This window comes from Musca vetustissima, unplaced genomic scaffold, assembly GCF_032173495.1.
Source record: "Musca vetustissima isolate MV318-11 ecotype Yass unplaced genomic scaffold, APGP_CSIRO_Mvet_v1 utg147291, whole genome shotgun sequence".
NCBI classification, from domain to species: Eukaryota; Metazoa; Arthropoda; class Insecta; order Diptera; family Muscidae; genus Musca; species Musca vetustissima.
In genome coordinates, this window is record NW_026885145.1 from 39,092 (window position 1) to 59,592 (window position 20,501).

Consider the following 20,501-nt stretch of genomic DNA (forward strand, 5'->3'; position numbering starts at 1 on the left):
AAAACTAATATACCCTCCATACTATGGTGGAGGGTATAAAAATTGTTATTAAGGCTTTTTCTATAGTAGTGACACCTAAAATTTTAGTTTTTCATATATTCGGTTCTGATTGGATTGGAAATTTTCCTAAAAATGTATATCGGACCATCATACCCTTTTTCGGTATGTTTATTATGGTTGGCTAAAATACTCCTCGGAGAGCTAAAAACATATATGACATAGTTTGTGATAAATTTCATAAAAATCGCTTATTTCAAATGGAAATATTGAGCCCAAAACTTTTCAGTCCATGTTGTTATATCTCAAATCAAACGAATGATGTGATCAAATAGATAATAGAAAATAAAATCAAAAACAAAAAATCAAAAAAAATGTTAATCTCTATTTATAAAAATCTAGAGAGAAAGAAAATAATACAGCGGTGACATACAACAGTATAATCTAAAAACAACAACAACAAAGATAAAACATTATCAAAAGAAATACAAAAAAAAAATAAAATATATCAAAAATAAGCAAAGAATATAAGAAAGTGTATTGTGTGAGAGAGTGTGTGTGTTTTCAATATTTGCCAAAAAAGAAAAGCAATAAAATATTTCAAAAATTTGAAAATATTTTCAAATTTTTGTGAAAATGTCTTCGACAGCAACATCAGCGGCCACAACGGCCAACCAACAGAAATCTTCTGCGGGCAAAGATAGCAGCAATACAACAGCGGCCGGAAATAAAACAAAGTGCAAATACACCAAAACCAAGGAGCGCATGATTGAGGGTAAACAAAACAAAAAATAATACAAATATCTGTTTTTATATAGTAAATCACCACCACCAACATCCGATGTTTAATTGAGAATTTAAATCAAATCCATATTACAACCACAAAAAACTAACCTGCCGTCTTAAATTAATAGACAAACAATAAAATATTCATTAAATCATTTGGCATTGTATTTTTGTTAACATTGAACTGATCGATTGTCTTGTTTTTAGTAATTAGGAATTTATTGGCATTGCCACCTTCACAAGATATTCATTGGATTTAATCTTTAGGCTGTCGAATACTATTTTTACTTAATTGTTAACACGTGCTCTAGCAATTTAAAGTACATTTGTTTGCTAGCCATATGATAGAACAAAAATAAACCATTATTTCATTCATTACAGCATCCGGTAGTGTACCATGACCTCTGAATGAAATATTTTTTTCTTTAAGACCTAACATAAACAAATGTTATATATAAACAAAACAACATGTATATAATGAAATAATGTATATGTGGTGAAAAAATGAATAGATTCTTTTAATCTATAACACGAAAGAATGTATTTCAATCAGACCACATTTCTTATAGAAGAACACTGCAGAGACTTCTTATAGAAGACCAGAACAACTTGACCTGGTGGCCTTTTGGTGAAATCCGGAATATCCATTTTGAAAAACTTGAAAGACTTCTTATAGAAGACCTGAAAGTCTACTTATATAGGATCGCAAGATTTTCGTATAGAACTCCGGAATTCTTCTTATAAGAACATATCCTGTTAGATCATATGAGTTATTTTTTGAAAGACCAGGTAATCTTATTATAGAGGGCCAAAGTATTCATATAGAAGTCCATAGTGCATTTTCACGTAGAAGACCTCGAGTTGTTCATCTGGATCTTCTTATAGAAATCAAAAGGTAAATGTCTACCTATTCCTAATCAGGAAGTCTACTTACACTGTGACACAAATGGAGCTCATGATCTGGTGGTGGAGAAACAAAAGCCCTTGGCGAGCATTCAGAAGTACAAAATCGCTGAAAAATTGCAGTTTTGTCTGTTTTTCAGCAAAAACAAAAAATTATAACGGTACATAAAAATTGGTTCCTGTTTAACGTAGCTACTTGTTTAGAATGATTCATTATTTATTTAGAATGATGAATATCATACCCTTCACCATTTTGGGTATATTCACCAGATGAATTCTAACAGACGTCGAATTTTTGAAGGGCCATTAACATGAAATTAGATCCATAAACATGTCATTCTGCAACCTATACTAAATTTTTCATTTGGTCAGATATAGAGTTGCTTCTTACAATGGAACAAAATCATGTAAATCATTTAAGAAGATTGGTGCACGCACCATTTATTTAAAATCGGATGAATATATATTAAAGCTATATAGAAATCTGAACCGGTTTCATCGAAACTTGTCATAGGTTAGGTTATACTAATTTCAGTATGTTTTGTGAATATCGAGTTCATTTTCTTAAAATCGGGAGAAAATATATATAGAAGCTCTATCCAAATCTGAACCGATTTCAACAAAACTTATCATCAGTACATTGTGTCAATCGGCCTTACGTTGGGTTTTTGGTACACCATTTACTTAAAATCGCAAGAAATTTTATTTGGGGCTGTAACTAAATCTGAACCGATTCCTACAAAACTTGCCACACGTTATGTTATAGTATCTTCAGTACGTTTTGCAAAATTTGGTGCCAATTGGACGAAGCTATATCTAAATCTGAACAGATTTCAACGAGACTTCCCACAAACTTATTTATATTAACTACAGTTCAATTTACAAAATTGTGTGACAACAGGACAAACTTTGGGTCATTAGTGCATAATTTACATAAAATCGAAAGAAAATATATATACGAGATATGTCTAAATCTAAACCGAAACTTAGCACACATCATTTTAAACTTAATTCAGTACGATATGCCAAATTGTGTGCAAACTTATAGATATCTAGGGACTATGGTACACCATTTACATTAAATCGGACGAAAATATTTATATATGGGAGCTATATTTAAATCTGATCCGATTTTCACAAAATTAACACACATCATTCTGGACTTTATTCAGTACGCTATGTCAAATTGTGTGCAAATTGAAAGATATCTAGGGACTATGGTACACCATTTACATTAAATCGAACGAAAATATATATGTGGGAGCTATATCTAAATCTGAACCGATTTTCACGAAACTTAACACACATCATTCTGGACTTTATTCAGTACGCTATGGCAGATTTCGTACAAATCGAAAGATATATAGGGACTTTGGTACTCCATTTACCTTACATCGGACGAAAATATATATGGGAGCTATATCTAAATCTGAACGGATTTTCACAAATTCCCTTGGGCCAAATAAATGAGCTGTGCCAAATTACATCCAAATTGGATGATAAATGCGACCTGTACTTTGTTTAAAATTTAACATTAACAGACGGAAGGACATGCATAAATCGACTCAGAAAGTGATTATATACATGTTCTCAAAAAGAACCATACCATGGGTCTATCTCGTTTCCTTTTGCCAGTTACAAAGATATGCACAAAGACATAGTACCCTGTACCACAGTGTGGTGAAGGGCATAAAAAAACAACCATTCACATTTGCGATGTTCTGCTTATAATTCTAGCCCCTAGTGCAACTAGAAACACAAAAATAACGTTTTCTGACAATTTCATTCAATAAATATCATCTGATCATCCCTGAAAATTATAGGCGTCGCCCTTGACCATAACGGGAAATTCATGATTCGCAAGACCGAAAAGTCTTCATATATATACGTATAACTCCCACATCAAAGTGCATACAAAAATATAATTAACGTCAATTTAAATGTCAGCCACTCCTCTTGGACTGTCAACTTATTCGTTCTAACCGAACTGAACTTACGTGCAAAATTTACAAATTATAATGGGTCTAGGACCAATATTTCGGGGTTTAAACCCCCCATACGAATATCGATTTTTTTCTGTAAGGACCTTATCTAATTTGTAATAAAGACTCGTCTTATGGTATTTAGTTTACGGGTAATTAGTACCAAAAAGCGCACAAAGACTGGAGATAAAAGAAATACAAAAATATTTCTCATCAAATTTTACTAAAAAAATCTTATCTAAAATAACTTGTAATAGCCAACACCAAAGATATAAAGAGTTTCCTTCACGAACTTCAGAATTACCAGTAAAAAATTCATCACGTCAGAACATAAAAACTTTACCGAAATGCAATATTACTGTAAGAGCCACTTTGGTGGGAAAATGCGGCTTAAACCATTAATTTGGACGCTATGAAACGACGGACCTACATTTTTTCTTCATCAATTGTTTCATCCTTTCAAGAACCCGGAATGACAACCTAGAAACATTTTGGTGGAAATATGCGATTATAACCTTTAAAATAGTCGGGACCAATATTTATCATGTTAACACCAAAATATATGTTTAACCTTCCGAGAATATGTAATATCAAATTACAGCCACATTGATCGAAAAAATGTGCCTGAAAATACAAAACGTTGACCGATGTATTCCCGTGTGAAAAACCAACCATTCTTGTGGTAGCAACAAAGTATATGCAAAATTTCCAAGCTGTATATTAAATATTTCGATCTCCTGAAGATCTATTTATAAAATATTCGAAGATCTTATATTTATAAAATATTCGAAGATCTTTCATATAGTGGGCCTTCTTATAAACGACCTGAAATACATTTTAGAAATGACCAGAATGTCTTATTTTAAAAGAAGTTTTCTTATGAGGCTAGAAAACCTTCTTCTGAACTTCTTTTGGAAAACCGAAAAGTCTTCTTTGGTACACGAGAAAGAAGACAATGAGGCCCATATCGAACAGCGGAGCGATATGGACGTTTCGCAATTATTATACCCTTCACCACAGGGTATTATGTCTTTGTGCATATGTTGGTAACAGGCAAAATGAAACGAGATAGACCCATCGTTTCTTTTGAGAATATGCATAGAATCACTTTCTGAGTCGATTTATGCATGTCCGTCCGTCTATCCATGCTAAATTGTAAAAAGTACAGGTCGCAAAGTACAGGTCGCATTTATAATCCGAATTGGATGAAATTTGGCACAGCTCATTTGTTTGGCCCAAGGACAAACCCAATTGAAATTGGGAAAATCGGTTCAGATTTAGATATAGCTCCCATATATAATTTCGTCCGATTTTCAGTACATTTTTATGTCAATAATAAACCAAAGACCCCAAAAATATGGCCGATAGGTACAAAATTTTGAATATCATACTGAAGTAAGTACATATTTGAACGAATTCATGTTTATTGGGCTCCAAATAATCAATGGGTGTTCGATTCAGATTTGCTTTAAGGGGACCCCCCCATTCTCGGAGTCAAAATTTTTGTTGATATAATTCGAATATACACTGATTAAAGAATGTCTACAAAATTTCAAGTCAAAATCTTAAGAACTCTTGAATATATAGCCGATTTATTGTGTCAGCATCAAGTGACGGCTGAAGGGCTTCTCAAATTTTAAACGCGTTTTTCTCTAAACATTTTTTGCGAATGGCGGGCACGATAACTCAAGAACTAATAATCCAAACGGTTCCAAATTTTGCAAAGTTTCTCTAGGAGTGTATAGCTCTCGTATGAACTAGGATAAAGCCAATAGGTGAAAATCTTCCTTATTTTTTAACTTGGTTTTTGGTAAAAAATCGGCGATTTTCCAAAAATATTTTTTCAAAGTTCCGCCATTTTGTTAATTTTAGAGCGAAGTCAATAATCCTAGTTCATACGAGAGCCAGACATGTACTCTTTCTAACACCGTTTAAATTTTCGGATTCCGATGTTCCAGTGAGGAGTTATCATGCCCGCCATCAAATATACTTTTCTTTAATTACAAAAAACAACAACAAAACAATAACAAAAAATTTTTGTAAATTATTTTTCTTCTCTTTTAAATCTTCAATTATATATGTGCAAAGTTACAAACCTTAACAAGCATTCATTTACCAGCCCATTGAAAATCTTGAACAATTAAAATCGAGAATGGGAGGGGTTCCCTTAAATCGATTTTTATTATAATTATGTCCCATTGCTAACAAACGAAAAATGTAGCATAGGTTGCAGAATGACAAGTCTATGTTCGATTTAAGTCGGTTCACAGTTAGATAAAGATCACCTATTTTAGTTTATCCAATTTCATGTTAATGGTTCTTCAAATATGCAACGTATATAAGGATGCATCTGTTGAATATACTCAAAGTGGTGAAGGGTATCATATAATCAGCTCCGTCCGACTTTACTACTTTCCTTACTGGTATTTATACCCTACACAACTATGTTGTCAGGGTATTATAGCTTTGTGCAGCCCCAAATGTTTGTAACGCCGCGAAATATTGGTCCTAGACCCACCTTTAAGTATACCGATCGTCATATCTCGACTAGCTGAGTCGATCTAGACATGTGTGTCCGTCCGTCCGTCCGTCCGTCCGTCTGTCCATTATAATTTGTAAACACGATATAGGCCACAGTTATGGACCAATCTTCACGAAATTTTGCATGTAGGATGGGTTCTGGCCAATGAAGACCCCTATTGTTTTTGGGAAAGATCGGTTAATATTTAGGGGATGAAATGGACCAAATACTAAATTTTTGTCGGTTTTTCTGGTCGCTCCAGAGGCCGCAATTATGGCCCAAACACCGCGAATTTTTGCATGGAGAAGGGGATCGGGGCAAAGAATAAGCATGCCCGTTTTGATAAAGATCGGTCAATATTTAGCGGGTATATACTTTTGTGTGAAAAATGACAAAATTTGTATTCTATGGCATATATATTTACTCCTGGAGGATGTAGACCCTAGGAGTTGATAACATATCCAAGAGGAGTGGTTGACCTTTAAATTGATACCAAATATAGTGATGTATCTACTCAGATGTGGGAGTTACAGTCAAATATTTACATGTGCTTACGTATTCAGATATTATTTAGTAATCCATTACCACATTAAAGGGAGAAATATCGCGCTGATGGCTTTGAAATTGTTCATGAAGTTCCAGTTATGGTCAAGAACAACGCCTACAATTTTCGGTGATGATCAGATTAAAATTTTGGGATGAAATGGACCGAAAACAAAATTTTTTGTGTGTTTTTGAGTAGAGTATAATCCGAAAATCACAACACACCCACCGTGAAGGTAATCTGGACAAGTAATTAGAAGGACTGTACAAGAGGGGGCTGTACAAGAGGGGGCAAATATCAGGAAATATTACTCAGACTCGGAATAAACATCCTCAGAAAGTTAGAGTTCGCGGTAGTTGTGTAGGGTATCGTATGGTCGGCCCCGTCCGACTATACTGCTCCGCTCACTGGTTTTGTCATAACGAAGACCAGTCATTATAGGAAATATAGAACATATTACCAGGAGGCCTTTTCACTACTTAATCCGGTGTATGACCTATAAAAATATGTATTTTAAAACCTTTATATCTTGCATCCCAAACCTAGAGGTGATTCATCCCAAAAAAAACACAACATGTTCATTCTCTGGAGGGTACAAAAATTCTAGACTTTGTGCATACATATTTATATATTTATATTTTTGTGGGAATATAATCTTGCACGTTTTCGTATTGTTTTAAACGAGCGTTTAGTGGTCATTAAACCAATGGCAAAAAATAAAAATAATAATAAAAAGTATAAACAATTTGTCATTGTTGCTTGTATTTTTTCAAGTGTTTTATTTTTATTTTCCAAAAGAACAAAATTAATGTTCATGGAGGTGGCCTATTTTGAGATGAAAAGAAAATAAATAAAAAAACGGAATATTTAAATATAGAATTTCGGAGAAACGAAAATGACCTCCGTTTTGTTGCGGCATACTGACATACATTATATTTTAGACGGCTTGGTGGATATATCACCTCAAAAAATCTGGAACATTTGTATTTTCATTAAGAGGAACTGCTATGATCAATAATCTATAAGCATATGGATTTTTTTTCAAATTTGTCACTCGCATATGAATGAAAAATATGATTAATTACAAAATACAACAACTTATGTTATTCTAATGTTTTACAAAATTTACATATTTAATGTGGTAACACGATGATTTGTTCCAATTAATCTCCGTAGTAAATGAGATTTTTTCTAAAATAATCTAATTTATAATCCATGTGACTTAGTCACGGCACATGTGATTAATTACCGCAAAGCGAAAGAATGCTTTCCCCACAGACACTGTGTCCGCGCTCAGTCCGTTGCTCGTTGGGTGAATGTTCCGTAAATACCATCAGAGAAAAAATATTACCGGCAACGAGGGGATCGGGCCAGAGAATAAGCATGCATGCTTTGATAAAGATCAAGTCATGGTGACTTTTGTGTGAAAAATGAGAAAATTTGTACCACACCAATAGACCCCAGGAGTTGATACACCGATGAAGACCTCATCGATATGGACTTATGTATTGATATTAAGTACCACATTAGAGGGAGATATATCGCGCTGATGGCTTTGAAATTTTTCATGTCCTCAAGAACAACGCCTACAATTTTCGGTGATGATCAAAAGGGAACCAAAATCAGAGAAACTCCCATCTCCATATCACTCTTACTACAAGAAGTAAAACCTAAAGGATCGCCTTGATCGTCAACTTTATATTTACCCAAATTGAACCCATAATAAACCTGTCGCCTGACAGTACAATATTTATATAATTAAAGTTATTCATCTTTTTATTTGTGCTAAACATCACGTGAGTATTACACGTATACTTGTGGTGTTTGTACATTTGTATGTGTTGTAGTTGTTGCTTTTGCCGGCAACTCATAATCCTAAGGCTCTAAATTCGTCTGAATTTAGACTTCACAACAGATCCTACGTCCTTGTGGGAATCTGTACATGGTCCTTCGAGCCTTTTAAAACGAATTAGCGGCCTAGATTTGCCATTAAATACCAATTTTTTTTCAAAAATCTTCAAAAAAATTTTCCAACAAAATTTTTTTCATTCTACATCAGTGTTGACATTTCCCTGCCGTCCGCTTATACTTCAGCAAAAACTACGGCAAAGCCCAACACTGACATAAATAAATGAAACAAAAATAAAAACACTATTTGTTTTGCAAAGTAGTATTTATTTTCACAATAAATTATTACAAAATTTTTTTTAAAAAAATTAACACTCATTAACACACTTATATATTTCACCACTCTTTATTTTATTAAAAAAATTTATTGTTTACAATATTCACAGACAGACATATTGTTTTGTTTTGTTGGAATAGTGACATACGTTTAAAGAGTAACCGATACCGAGTACTCTTGTTCACATTAAGGCGATAGTCCAATTAGTGAACACGTAATATACGTAAACAACCAAAACGCAACAAACGTTACTAAACGTAACAAACGTAATTCAACGTAACGAACGTTAGTGGAAATTGCATTACATTATATTGCATTCCATTTCTATAATAAATACAAATAAAAATAAAATAAAAATATAAGCAATAAAATAAAAGTATCAATAATAAACATAATACAAATAATACCTAATAATAATATAATAAAATAATAATAAAATTGCTCTCAAAATTTAAAAAATAAATATTTGTTGAGCAAAGCCCTATTAAAGCCTAATAATTTTTTAATTTTTTCTAACTTCTCTCTATTTGTATAATAAAGCAGAAAGTTAACCGAAGGCAAAATAGACCCAAATAATATTACAATAAATAATAAAAGTCCATAAATATATATAAAAAAAATAAAAAAAATATACAAATAATAAAACTCAAGTTAAATAAATAATATTACAAATCAAAGAAATGGCAAAAGTAATTTGTGCAAGGTTCCACTTCGACATGGAGAACTTAATGGGAGCATGTGCTAAAATATTAAATATGTCCGAAAACGATCTGTCAGATTCGCTGATAGAAACAAAATTAGAATCATTAGATGAAGACTGGCATAATGTACGTACTGCCTATGAAAACGTCTATCTGGCCGATGACAAGGCAATCGATGATGATTTTAAAAATGTTGCGAAATTGGAGTTTGAATCCGCACGGGATCAATACCAATTAACAAAATCGAACTTAATGGAGGTTGTAAAAAAGAGGTCTCTTCAAAAGTCCACCAGTTCAGGACGAGAAGACCAAACAAATCCTTCACTTTTTCATAGTTCGGCCATGTATCCCCCAACTACCACATTTGACATGTCAGAAGTGTGTATTAAAGTTCCTCCATGTGATACAAAAGATTTCCACGGAAGCTATGAAGAATGGCCCACCTTTAGGGACATGTTTATGGCCATATATGGCAATCACCCCAGACTGACACCAGCACAAAAATTATATCACCTAAAAAATAAAACTAAAGGTGAAGCTGGCAGAATCGTAGACAGATTCTCATTGTCAGATCTAAACTTTTCATTAGCATGGGACGCACTAAAGAAACGCTACGAAAACAAGCGAGTTTTGGTAGACAACCAATTGCGGATTTTATTCGAAATAGCGCCCGCAAAAAACGAAAATAACGCAGACATAAAAAGGATCCAATTAACAATCAGTGATTGTCTCGCAATTTTGAAAGCACACGACATTAGTGTGGGCGAGTGGGATCCAATTTTAATATACCTTTGTTCGACAAAACTTCCAATAGAAACGTTGACGTTATGGGAACAGTCACTTGAGTCACATGCGGACTTACCAAAGTGGTCTCAAATGGAAGAATTTTTGATCAACCGACAACAAGTGTTAGAACGAATTAGTCGTATAAAAACACAGAACGCTCCACAATCTTCACGATATAACTTCGGAGCTCAATATAATACGAACACAAATTCAAATAGATGTATTCTATGTGCAAAAAATCATATTCTTCGGAACTGTCCCAGATTTAACAACATGTCAGCTAATCAGCGAATCGAAGTTGCAAAAGAAAAACGTTTATGCAACAATTGTCTTGCGAGTGGACACACGAGCCAAGAATGCGTCAGTATGCACAGATGTATGCAATGTAAGAAAAAACATCATACTAAGTTGCATATAACGAACTATTCACAACAACAATCGAGCGCTAATAACGTAGCGCGTGAAAACAATTATGGTCATGCCCGAACCGAAACACATTTCACCACCGACGAATCACACAATGAATTGCCATGCTCGTCAAGGGCAGTGTCTGGTACAAACGTTCAGACACTAGCTACAATTAGTCACGGTGACGTTATGTTACCGACGGCCTTGGTACAAATTATGCACTCCGGACAAAGGTTCACATTACGGGCGTTGTTAGATTCGGCGTCTAAAAGGTCATTTGTGACAGATAAAGTGGTTAATCGCTTAGGTATTACGACCAGAAACGAAGATTTCCAAATTAGTGGTTTAAGTGACACAATAGTCACCAATGCAAACCAATCTTGTTGCATTACACTATGTACAGATGACACTTCTTTTAATCTAGTATCCGAAGTAATAGTGCTACGAAATCTTATTAGTCTACTTCCAACTAGGTCTCTTCCAAACTCGTACTGTAGTGAAGTTAAAGATTTAAAACTAGCCGATCCTGGTTTTGCGGTATCAGCGCATGTAGATATGTTGATTGGAAGCGATATCCTTCCAACAATAATGCTAAACGGCATGAAGAAAAATATTCTAGGTAATATGATAGCACAGAATTCAATTTACGGTTGGTATATATACGGACCAATAGCAAACGAAAGTATAGCATTTGCCACAGTCAAAGAATCTTCGAAAGGTGAAGAAGACATAGAAGCATTATCACGAAAATTCGGGGAACATGAGGAAGTCGAACGGACTCCTATTCCGACCGTATTAAATGAGTACTGCGAAGACTCTTACAAAAAGACGTGCCGTCGACCGGGCGGTAGATTTGGTGTAAAAATTCCATTTAAAAAAGAATATCAACAATCTATTTTATTAGAATCACCTCGTTTCAAATCTTTACCCCAATATATAAATAGCTTAAATAAAGACAAAATGCTGGTAAACACGTACAGATACGTTTTAAATGAATTTTCATCACGTGTGTTTAATGGGACTTGCAAAACAAATAGTTCATTTTCATTGAATGATGTTCTATATACAGGCCCAACGTTACAAAACGATTTAACGTCTGTAATTCTAAATTGGCGGTTATACAAATATGTATTTAATGGTGACATTGAGAAGATGTACCGTCAAATATTTGTACACGAGTCTGATATACCGTATCAGAGAATATTGTATATACAAAATGAAACCGCACAAATCGAAGATTACGAAATAAACACATTTGGTATTAACTGTGCGCCATTCCTGGCAATAAGAACGTTATTGCAGCAGGCCACAGAATGGCAAATTGAGCGGCCGCTAGCTACAAACATACTTAAAAAAGAAATATATGTCGACGACATATTAGCAGGCGGTCATACAATCGACTCTGCACTACAAGCAGATCATGAAATAATAAAAACGTTGAAATCAGCCGGATTTCTATTTAAAAAAATTACGAATCCCCCAGATACATTTCTTGAAGAATTACTAAACGAGAAATTGATTAAAATCGATGATAGTAGCGCTATCAACACTCTGGTCATTCCATGGAATGTACTAATACACAATTTTTCGTATACAACGATTCAATACTCTATAGCAAGAGAAATAACGAAACGAAAAGTTCGGTTGAACGTGGCTAAATTATACGATAAAGCCAGTCTGTCACCAAAACCAATCGTAAGAGCCAAGATATTTCTACAAGATATATGGCGAAAAAGAGTTAATTGGATGATTAAAGTCTCATCCACTGTGTCGTTTATGTGTTATGGGAAGAAAAATCATTATTTAATAACGGACCACTTGTCGTGTGGTCAAGGTTTTCTGTGTTTTGTTCTATTTATTTATTTCCAGAACATAAACATAGATCATGAGCAATGTCTGGTATGCTATAGGCAGCATAAGATTATAACCTGCAGAACGGAGCAGAAGTGCAGGAAGTATGCTGTGCGGATACACAAATACTGCATAAACGAATTTCGGGTCAACACACACCAACGTCAGACAGTTAAAAGCACCCAAGCTCGGGCAGCAGCGCGTTATCCTCAAGCAAGGAAAATCCCGAAGCGGTCCTCTAAGTTTTCGCTAACAGTCAAAGAGACAACAAAGAAGATCCTACAAGAAATTTCGGAGCATATAAAGGTCCTGGGATCGCCAGAAGGTTGCACCAGTGCAAGGGGCGGAGGATGTTGACGGCCGCACGGCCATCAAGCAGTACGTGGGTACCACACCAATGGACACCGATGAAGACCTCATCGATATGGACTTGTAAGTCATCGGTGTCCTCCCATCTCAAAAGGGAACCAAAATCGAGAAACTCCCATCTCCAATCACTCTTACTACAAGAAGTAAAATCTAAAGGATCGCCTTGATCGTCAACTTTATATTTACCCAAATTGAACCCATAATAAACCTGTCGCCTGACAGTACAATATTTATTATAATTAAAGTTATTCATCTTTTTATTTGTGCTAAACATCACGTGAGTATTACACGTATACTTGTGGTGTTTGTACATTTGTATGTGTTGTAGTTGTTGCTTTTGCCGGCAACTCATAATCCTAAGGCTCTAAATTCGTCTGAATTTAGACTTCACAACAGATCCTACGTCCTTGTGGGAAACATTTCCAACATTTATAGTTTATGATTGCAAAACATTAATCGATAACACGAAATTTTAGTCCAATGGAATGAACTTTGTAGACTTTATTTGCGACCAACATAAAATCTTATACACTTGATTTATATCTGGTTAATGTATAATTATATGGTCCAACACGACTCAGAGAGTCTAATTTCTATTGGTAAGTCCTATGAGGGCAATCAATTAATTATATGATTTGATTCCTTCGAATCTCTCTTATATATTTCCTCTCTCAGTGCAAAAAAAAACCGAACAGAAAAATGGGTTTCATATGGAACTTACAGCTATTTCCATGAAGTTTTGTAATAGTTGTTGCCCAGATATCATTCAGAAGACATTCAGCAAAAATCCACCTGAGCACCTCGTCAAGTTGCATAAATTTGGTGTGAAAATTTTTAATGACAGACCATATGAAATTCCTCGATGGAAAAATTCGACATAAATCAAAGTTCGAAAATATGGTGTTATCATTATACATGAAGAGGTAACATCATATATTGACTTTTAGGTATTGCTAGATTTTTATACCCTACACAACTATGTTGTCAGGGTATTATAGCTTTGTGCAGCCCCAAATGTTTGTAACACCGCGAAATATTGGTCCTAGACCCACCTTTAAGTATACCGATCGTCATATCTCGACTAGCTGAGTCGATCTAGACATGTGTGTCCGTCCGTCCGTCCGTCTGTCCATTATAATTTGTAAACACGATACAGGCCACAGTTATGGACCAATCTTCACGAAATTTTGCATGTAGGATGGGTTCTGGCCAATGAAGACCCCTATTGTTTTTGAAAGGGATCGTTTAATATTTAGGGGATGAAATGGACCAAAAACTTTATTTTTGTCGGTTTTTCTGGTCGCTCCTGAGGCCGCAATTATGGCCCAAACACCGCGCATTTTTGCATAGAGAAGGGGATCGGGCCAAAGAATAAGCATGCCTGTTTTGACAAAGATCGGTCAATATTTAGCGGGTCAAATGGACCCTGACTTTTGTGTGAAAAATGACAAAATTTGTATTCTATGGCGTATATATTTGCCCCTGAAGGACCTAGACCCAAAAAGTTGATAGTATCTTTAAGAGGAGTGGTTAACCTTTAAACTGATACCAATTTTATTGTCGTATGTACTCGGATATGGGTGTTACACTTAAATGTTTACAGGTGCTTACGTACTCAAATATTATTTAGTAACCCATTACCACACTAGAGGGCGGAAATATGGAAATATAGCACGCATCACTTTCACTAATATCCAGGTATGGTCAAGAACAACGCCTATAATTTTCGGTGATGATCAGATAATAATGTTGGGATGAAGTGGACCGAAAACGTATTTTTTGTTTGTTTTTTTCCTAGTCGATCTACCAGCCACAATTGAAAGCCGAACATCACAAAACAACCCACGTTGAAGAGAATCTGGACAAGTAATTAGAAGGACTGTACTGAATATTAGTAATATTTGTGGACCTCTGGTGGGTCATGAGGGTGCAAACATCGCGAAATATTGCCCAAGCTCAGAATGTGGTACCACAGAAAGTTATATGTTCATGGAAGTTGTGTAGGGTATCATATGGTCGGCCCCGTCCGACTATACTGCTCCGCTCACTGGTTTTTTTTTTTTTGGATTAAAATCGAATAAGGATTTTTTTTAATGCTTTTCTAATTCGATTTATTCTTTTAGACCTTAATTTATTAAACCGGACTCTAAGACCGCAATTTTCATCCTCGCAATATTCTACAAAAATATTACTTGATAGTCTCATGCAGTCATATGTTTCCAAGTTTTTCATAGCTTCACTTTTGACTACATTCAAAATTCATATGAAAATAAGTTCCTTCGAAATTTTGCTACATTATTTATATTTATTAATATTTTTAAATTTCCTGCCTCCAAAACTATAAATCGTCATAATAAATGCAAACGGACGTAACTACACTTTCACTAATTTTACGGGAGAAGCAAAAAACGTTATAAAATCTTTAAAAATAGAGCATGACTGGAAATTTTTTCAAAGTTTTACCGCACTATATAGCAGTATTTATTTAAAAATAAATATATATATATAAATATTTTTTGGTTTTTAAAGGTTTTTTTTCAGTTACGTCTAAATAGTGCCATAAAGTCCCTATATTTCTTTCGATTTGGACGAAATTTAGCATAGCGTACTGAATTGAGTCTAGAATGATGTGCGTTAAGTTTCGTTAAAATCGTTTCAGATTTAGACATAGCTCCCACAAATATTTTCGTCAGATTTTGTGAATTAAAGCCCCTATATTTCACTCAATTTGAACGAAATTTAGCATAGCGTATTGAATTTAGTGTAGAGTGATGTGTGTGAAGTTTCGTGAAAATCGGTTCAGATTTAGATATAGCTCCCATATACAGTTTCAATCGATTTTATGTAAATGTTGCACTTAGAACTTTGCACAGATAACTTTTCCACCCAGTGGTGGAAAAGTGGTGATTAGTTCAAAAAATGAAGAAAAGGCTTTAATTTGGATACCGCTATATGGGGCCTACCGTAAAAAAATGGTCGATATATCTCATTTTCAATACCACACAACCCGGAAATAACATTATTATAAGTTCAGAACTTCTATCTTCAATATTGCAAGCTTTAGTTTTGTCCAGGAGTGTAGTTACGTTCATTTGCATTTATAAAAACATATTGTTGTGGTTACGACCGTTTGAATTTTTAAATTAGATCGCTACTTTTGACGTTAGATCTCTCAATTTTTGTGTGAACATATAGTTTGATTAGACGAAAAATAATCAAACAAAAAGTCAATTTCGAATTTTTCTGTAGTTATGTCCGTTTGCATTTATGATGATGATATGTATGTATTCAAACTATGATTGTAGTAATATATTTAAAACTGAATAACAACACATTGAGACAAAGTGGATGTCATGGTCTAGGGGTAAAAATTTCTAATTGGGGATGACAGACGATATGAAATTCCCGGAAGGAAAAATAAATCAAAGTTCGAAGATGTTTGTTGGCGATCCAATTATATACGAAGAGGTTGCATCATATACTAACTTTTAGCTATTGCCACATTTTTTTTTTTTTTTTGAGATTAAAATCGAATGAGGATTTTTTTGTAGAACATTTAGTTTTTTTTTTTAATTTGATTTATTGTGAGTTCTTTAGGTCCTTAATTTATTAAACCGGATTCTAAGACCGCAATTTTCATCCTCGCAATATTTTACAAAAATATTACTTGATAGCCTCATGCAGTCACATTTTTCCAAGTTTTTCATAGCTTCACTTTTGACAAAATTCAAATGAAAATAAGTTCCTTAGAAATTTTGCTAAATTATTTATATTTATTAATATTTTTAAGTTTCCTGACTCCAAAACCTTTGCGCTTAAAATAAGGGTACCCTTATATGCCTATGCGTAAGCCGGTATAGTTCATCTTCGAACTTGACCTGCCTGCAGACAAATGACAACTCTATGCAAAATTTTGGCAATCTGTCCCTTTTCGTTTAGAGGCTAGAGTGATTACTTTTTTTTTTTACGCTGATTTAAAAATATATATCTTCAAAAATGCGAGAGTGGTAAAGGGTATCATATAGTCGGCCCCGTCCGACTATACTGCTTTCCTTACTGGTTTTTATTTCTTTTTGATTTAGTTTCGGTTAGAAATCGTCTTTGTGTGAACTTTAAAGAGTTTATGTGGGGATTTTGAAAACAATATTGGCGCTTTTATTAAAATAAACATTTGTAACCCCCAACATGAGAAAAATAAGTGTTGAAATTGAAGATCGAATAGTAGTTTTGACTGATATTGGACCGTCATGCAGACAAAGTCCCGACTTCAACCCTATAAAAATCTTGTGAGTCTATTTAAAAAAAAAGTGCCTAAACGTCAACCCAAAAATTGTACAAACCTTAAAAATCTGCAATATTAGATGGGACAACATTCCGAACGATTATGGGCCACTCGATGAAAATACGTCTACAATGTGAGCTAGATACAAAGGGCGACAAAGTATTAAAACTATGGAAATGTGTGTTCAAATTTAAAAATATAACTGTAAGTTGACCTCCCCAATTCTTGATTTTAAATTTTCAAGATTTTCATTGGGCTGGTAAATGTATACTAATGCATGTTAAGGTTTGTAACATTACACATATATAATTGAAGATTTAAAAGAGAAGTAAAATAATTTACAAGATTTAGTTGTTGTTTTTTTTTTTTTTTTTTTGGTGATTAAAGAACAGTCTTTATTTTTGATGGCGGGCATAATAACTCCTCACTGGAACATCGGAATCCGGAAAATTCCAACGGTGTTAGAAATAGTTCATGTGTGGCTCTCGTTTGAACTAGGAGTATTGACTTCGCTCAAAAATTAACAAAATGGCGGAACTTTGATTTTTTTTAATTTACCTATTTTTGGCCACAAACTTAATTAAAAAATAAGGAAGTTCTTCATCGATTGGCTTTATCCTAGTTCATACGATAGCTATACACTCCCAGAGGAACGTACCAAAATTTGGAACCGCCATTCGTAAAACACTACTTTGAGTTAAAAGTTTGAGAATCACTCTTGACGTCACTTGATGTTGACTCAATAAATCGACATTATCTTCAAGAGATCTTGAGATTTTCACTTGAAATTTCGTAGGGACATTCTTGAATTAGTGTAGATTCGAAAAACTAAACAACATTTTTTGACACCGAGAATGTGGGGAGTCCCCTTAATAAAGAAACATTTATTTTTATTACTAACAACATTGAAAAAGGCATACTGCAAATATGTCAAAAAATTGTCTAATGTACATGACGTTTATATATAGATCTCAAAAGTAAATATAAAATACAACGTTTTTACCACAGTGCCTATTTTAACAGAATCAATATGTGTTATTTTATGCCGATTTCGTGCTATTTGGAGCATTCTAATTATCAATTATGTGATCAATCGCCGTCCATATGTTTCATATTCGTTGGCTGAATGCTGTATATGTGAACGATATTTTGGCCAAATAAAAATATGGTACATTTAAATTATTTAATCTTATTTAGATATTCATATGACAGCGTGTTAAGTGGTGGGATAAAAGTGTAAAAAAAAACAACAACAGCAACAAATATGCCACTCAACACCTCATTATAGGTGATTAACCTGCAATGGCCATAATATATTTTTAATAATAACATTACACATTTAGCATTAATTTTATATTAGAGTAAAATTTACAATATTAATTTCATTTAGACTATATCAGAATAATGTAAATGTCAACATCCAATATATTCCCTTCCAATATATCCAATATATTCCCTTCTTTATGAAAGTATTAACTAGGGTATAACTAGGGCACGATGGGAATAACGAAGGTCATTAAATTTCCATCGAAAATATTGTTATATTAAATTTGTATGTGGTCTAATTAGCACATTTACATCTCATTATTATAAACCACCTTCAATCACATTTAATTGGGCAATTCCACATTAATTTACTAGCAGAGCAATGTTCTAGTGAACATTTATTGGCTGTAATGCAGAAGAAGATGTCCGACGCGGCAGCATACGTCACTGGCGTCTTGTATGCAATCAATTATTTGTTAAAGCCCATTAATTATGCCGGATTTAGACAGTTTTAAATCATTTACATTAAACAGATCCATAATAAATTTCGATAATTTACTGCCACCTATCAACAAGGTGTCTGCCGGTTGGATGGTGGTAGGTGGTGGTGGCTGAGTTTTTATGAATGTGAAAAATGAATTAATTTTTATGTAATTTTTCGTTTTTATTTTTTCTTATGACAGAGGTGCCACTGCCACCTGCTCACAAATTAACAATGGATGAGGTCTATGATCCCAAAACGAACAAACCAAATTATGATGTCTTGCGACAACATTTCCTACTGGAAGGACGCATCGAAGAAGAACCTGCCATGAGAATAATAACTGAGGGTGCGGCTTTGCTGCGGAATGAGAGTAATATGATAGATGTTGAGGCACCCATTACCGTGTGCGGTGATATACATGGACAATTTTTCGATTTGGTAAAACTATTCGAAGTTGGTGGCCCACCAGAGTCTACAAGATATTTATTTTTGGGTGATTATGTCGATCGTGGTTATTTTAGTATAGAGGTAAGTGTGTTAGAAATAAACTTTTTTTAATTTATGGAAGTTTAATATTGTTTTTTTCTTCATTTCAGTGTGTCCTATATTTATGGTCGTTAAAAATCTGTTATCCTGATACATTATTTCTGCTGCGCGGTAATCATGAATGCAGACATTTAACAGAATATTTTACCTTTAAACAGGAATGTAAGTATGCACAAAATATTCTTTAAAAAATCCACGCCTTGATAGGTCTTTGGAAAAAATATTCTTTAAAAAATCCACGCCTTGATAGGTCTTTGGAAAAAATATTCTTTAAAAAATCCACGCCTTGATAGGTCTTTGGAAAAAATATTCTTTAAAAAATCCACGCCTTGATAGGTCTTTGGAAAATATATTCTTTAAAAAATCCACGCCTTGATAGGTCTTTGGAAAAAATATTCTTTAAAAAATCCACGCCTTGATAGGTCTTTGGAAAAAATATTCTTTAAAAAATCCACGCCTTGATAGGTCTTTGGAAAAAATATTCTTTAAAAAATCCACGCCTTGATAGGTCTTTGGAAAAAATATTCTTTAAACCAGTGAGCGGAGCAGTATAGTCGGACGGGGCCGACCATACGATACCCTACACAACTACCACGAACTCTAACTTTCTGAGGATGTTTATTCCGAGTCTGAGTAATATTTCGTGATATTTGCCCCCTCTTGTCCGATTAGAGGTTAACAACACCTCTTCCTTACTTTTTTCGAATATTCAGTACAGTCCTTCTAATTACTTGTCCAGATTACCTTCACGGTGGGTTGTGTTGTGATTTTCGGATTATACTCTACTCGAAAACACACAAAAAATTATGTTTTCCATTTCATCCCAAAAAATCTGATCATCACCGAAAATTGTAGGCGTTGTTCTTGACCATAACTGGAACTTCATGAAA

General features: G+C 34.1%; 1 protein-coding gene across 1 annotated transcript; it reads left to right on the plus strand.

Moving 5' to 3' along the window:
* Nucleotides 1–586: 586 nt before the first annotated feature.
* On the plus strand, nucleotides 587–19,777 carry LOC133332242 (serine/threonine-protein phosphatase 2B catalytic subunit 1-like; the record flags this gene model as incomplete). Its single annotated transcript, XM_061540625.1, has 3 exons — nucleotides 587–772; nucleotides 19,265–19,593; nucleotides 19,662–19,777. Coding segments are annotated over exons 1-3 (584 nt in total), but the record flags the coding sequence as incomplete, so codon positions are not given.
* Between the last annotated feature and the right edge of the window lie 724 nt (nucleotides 19,778–20,501).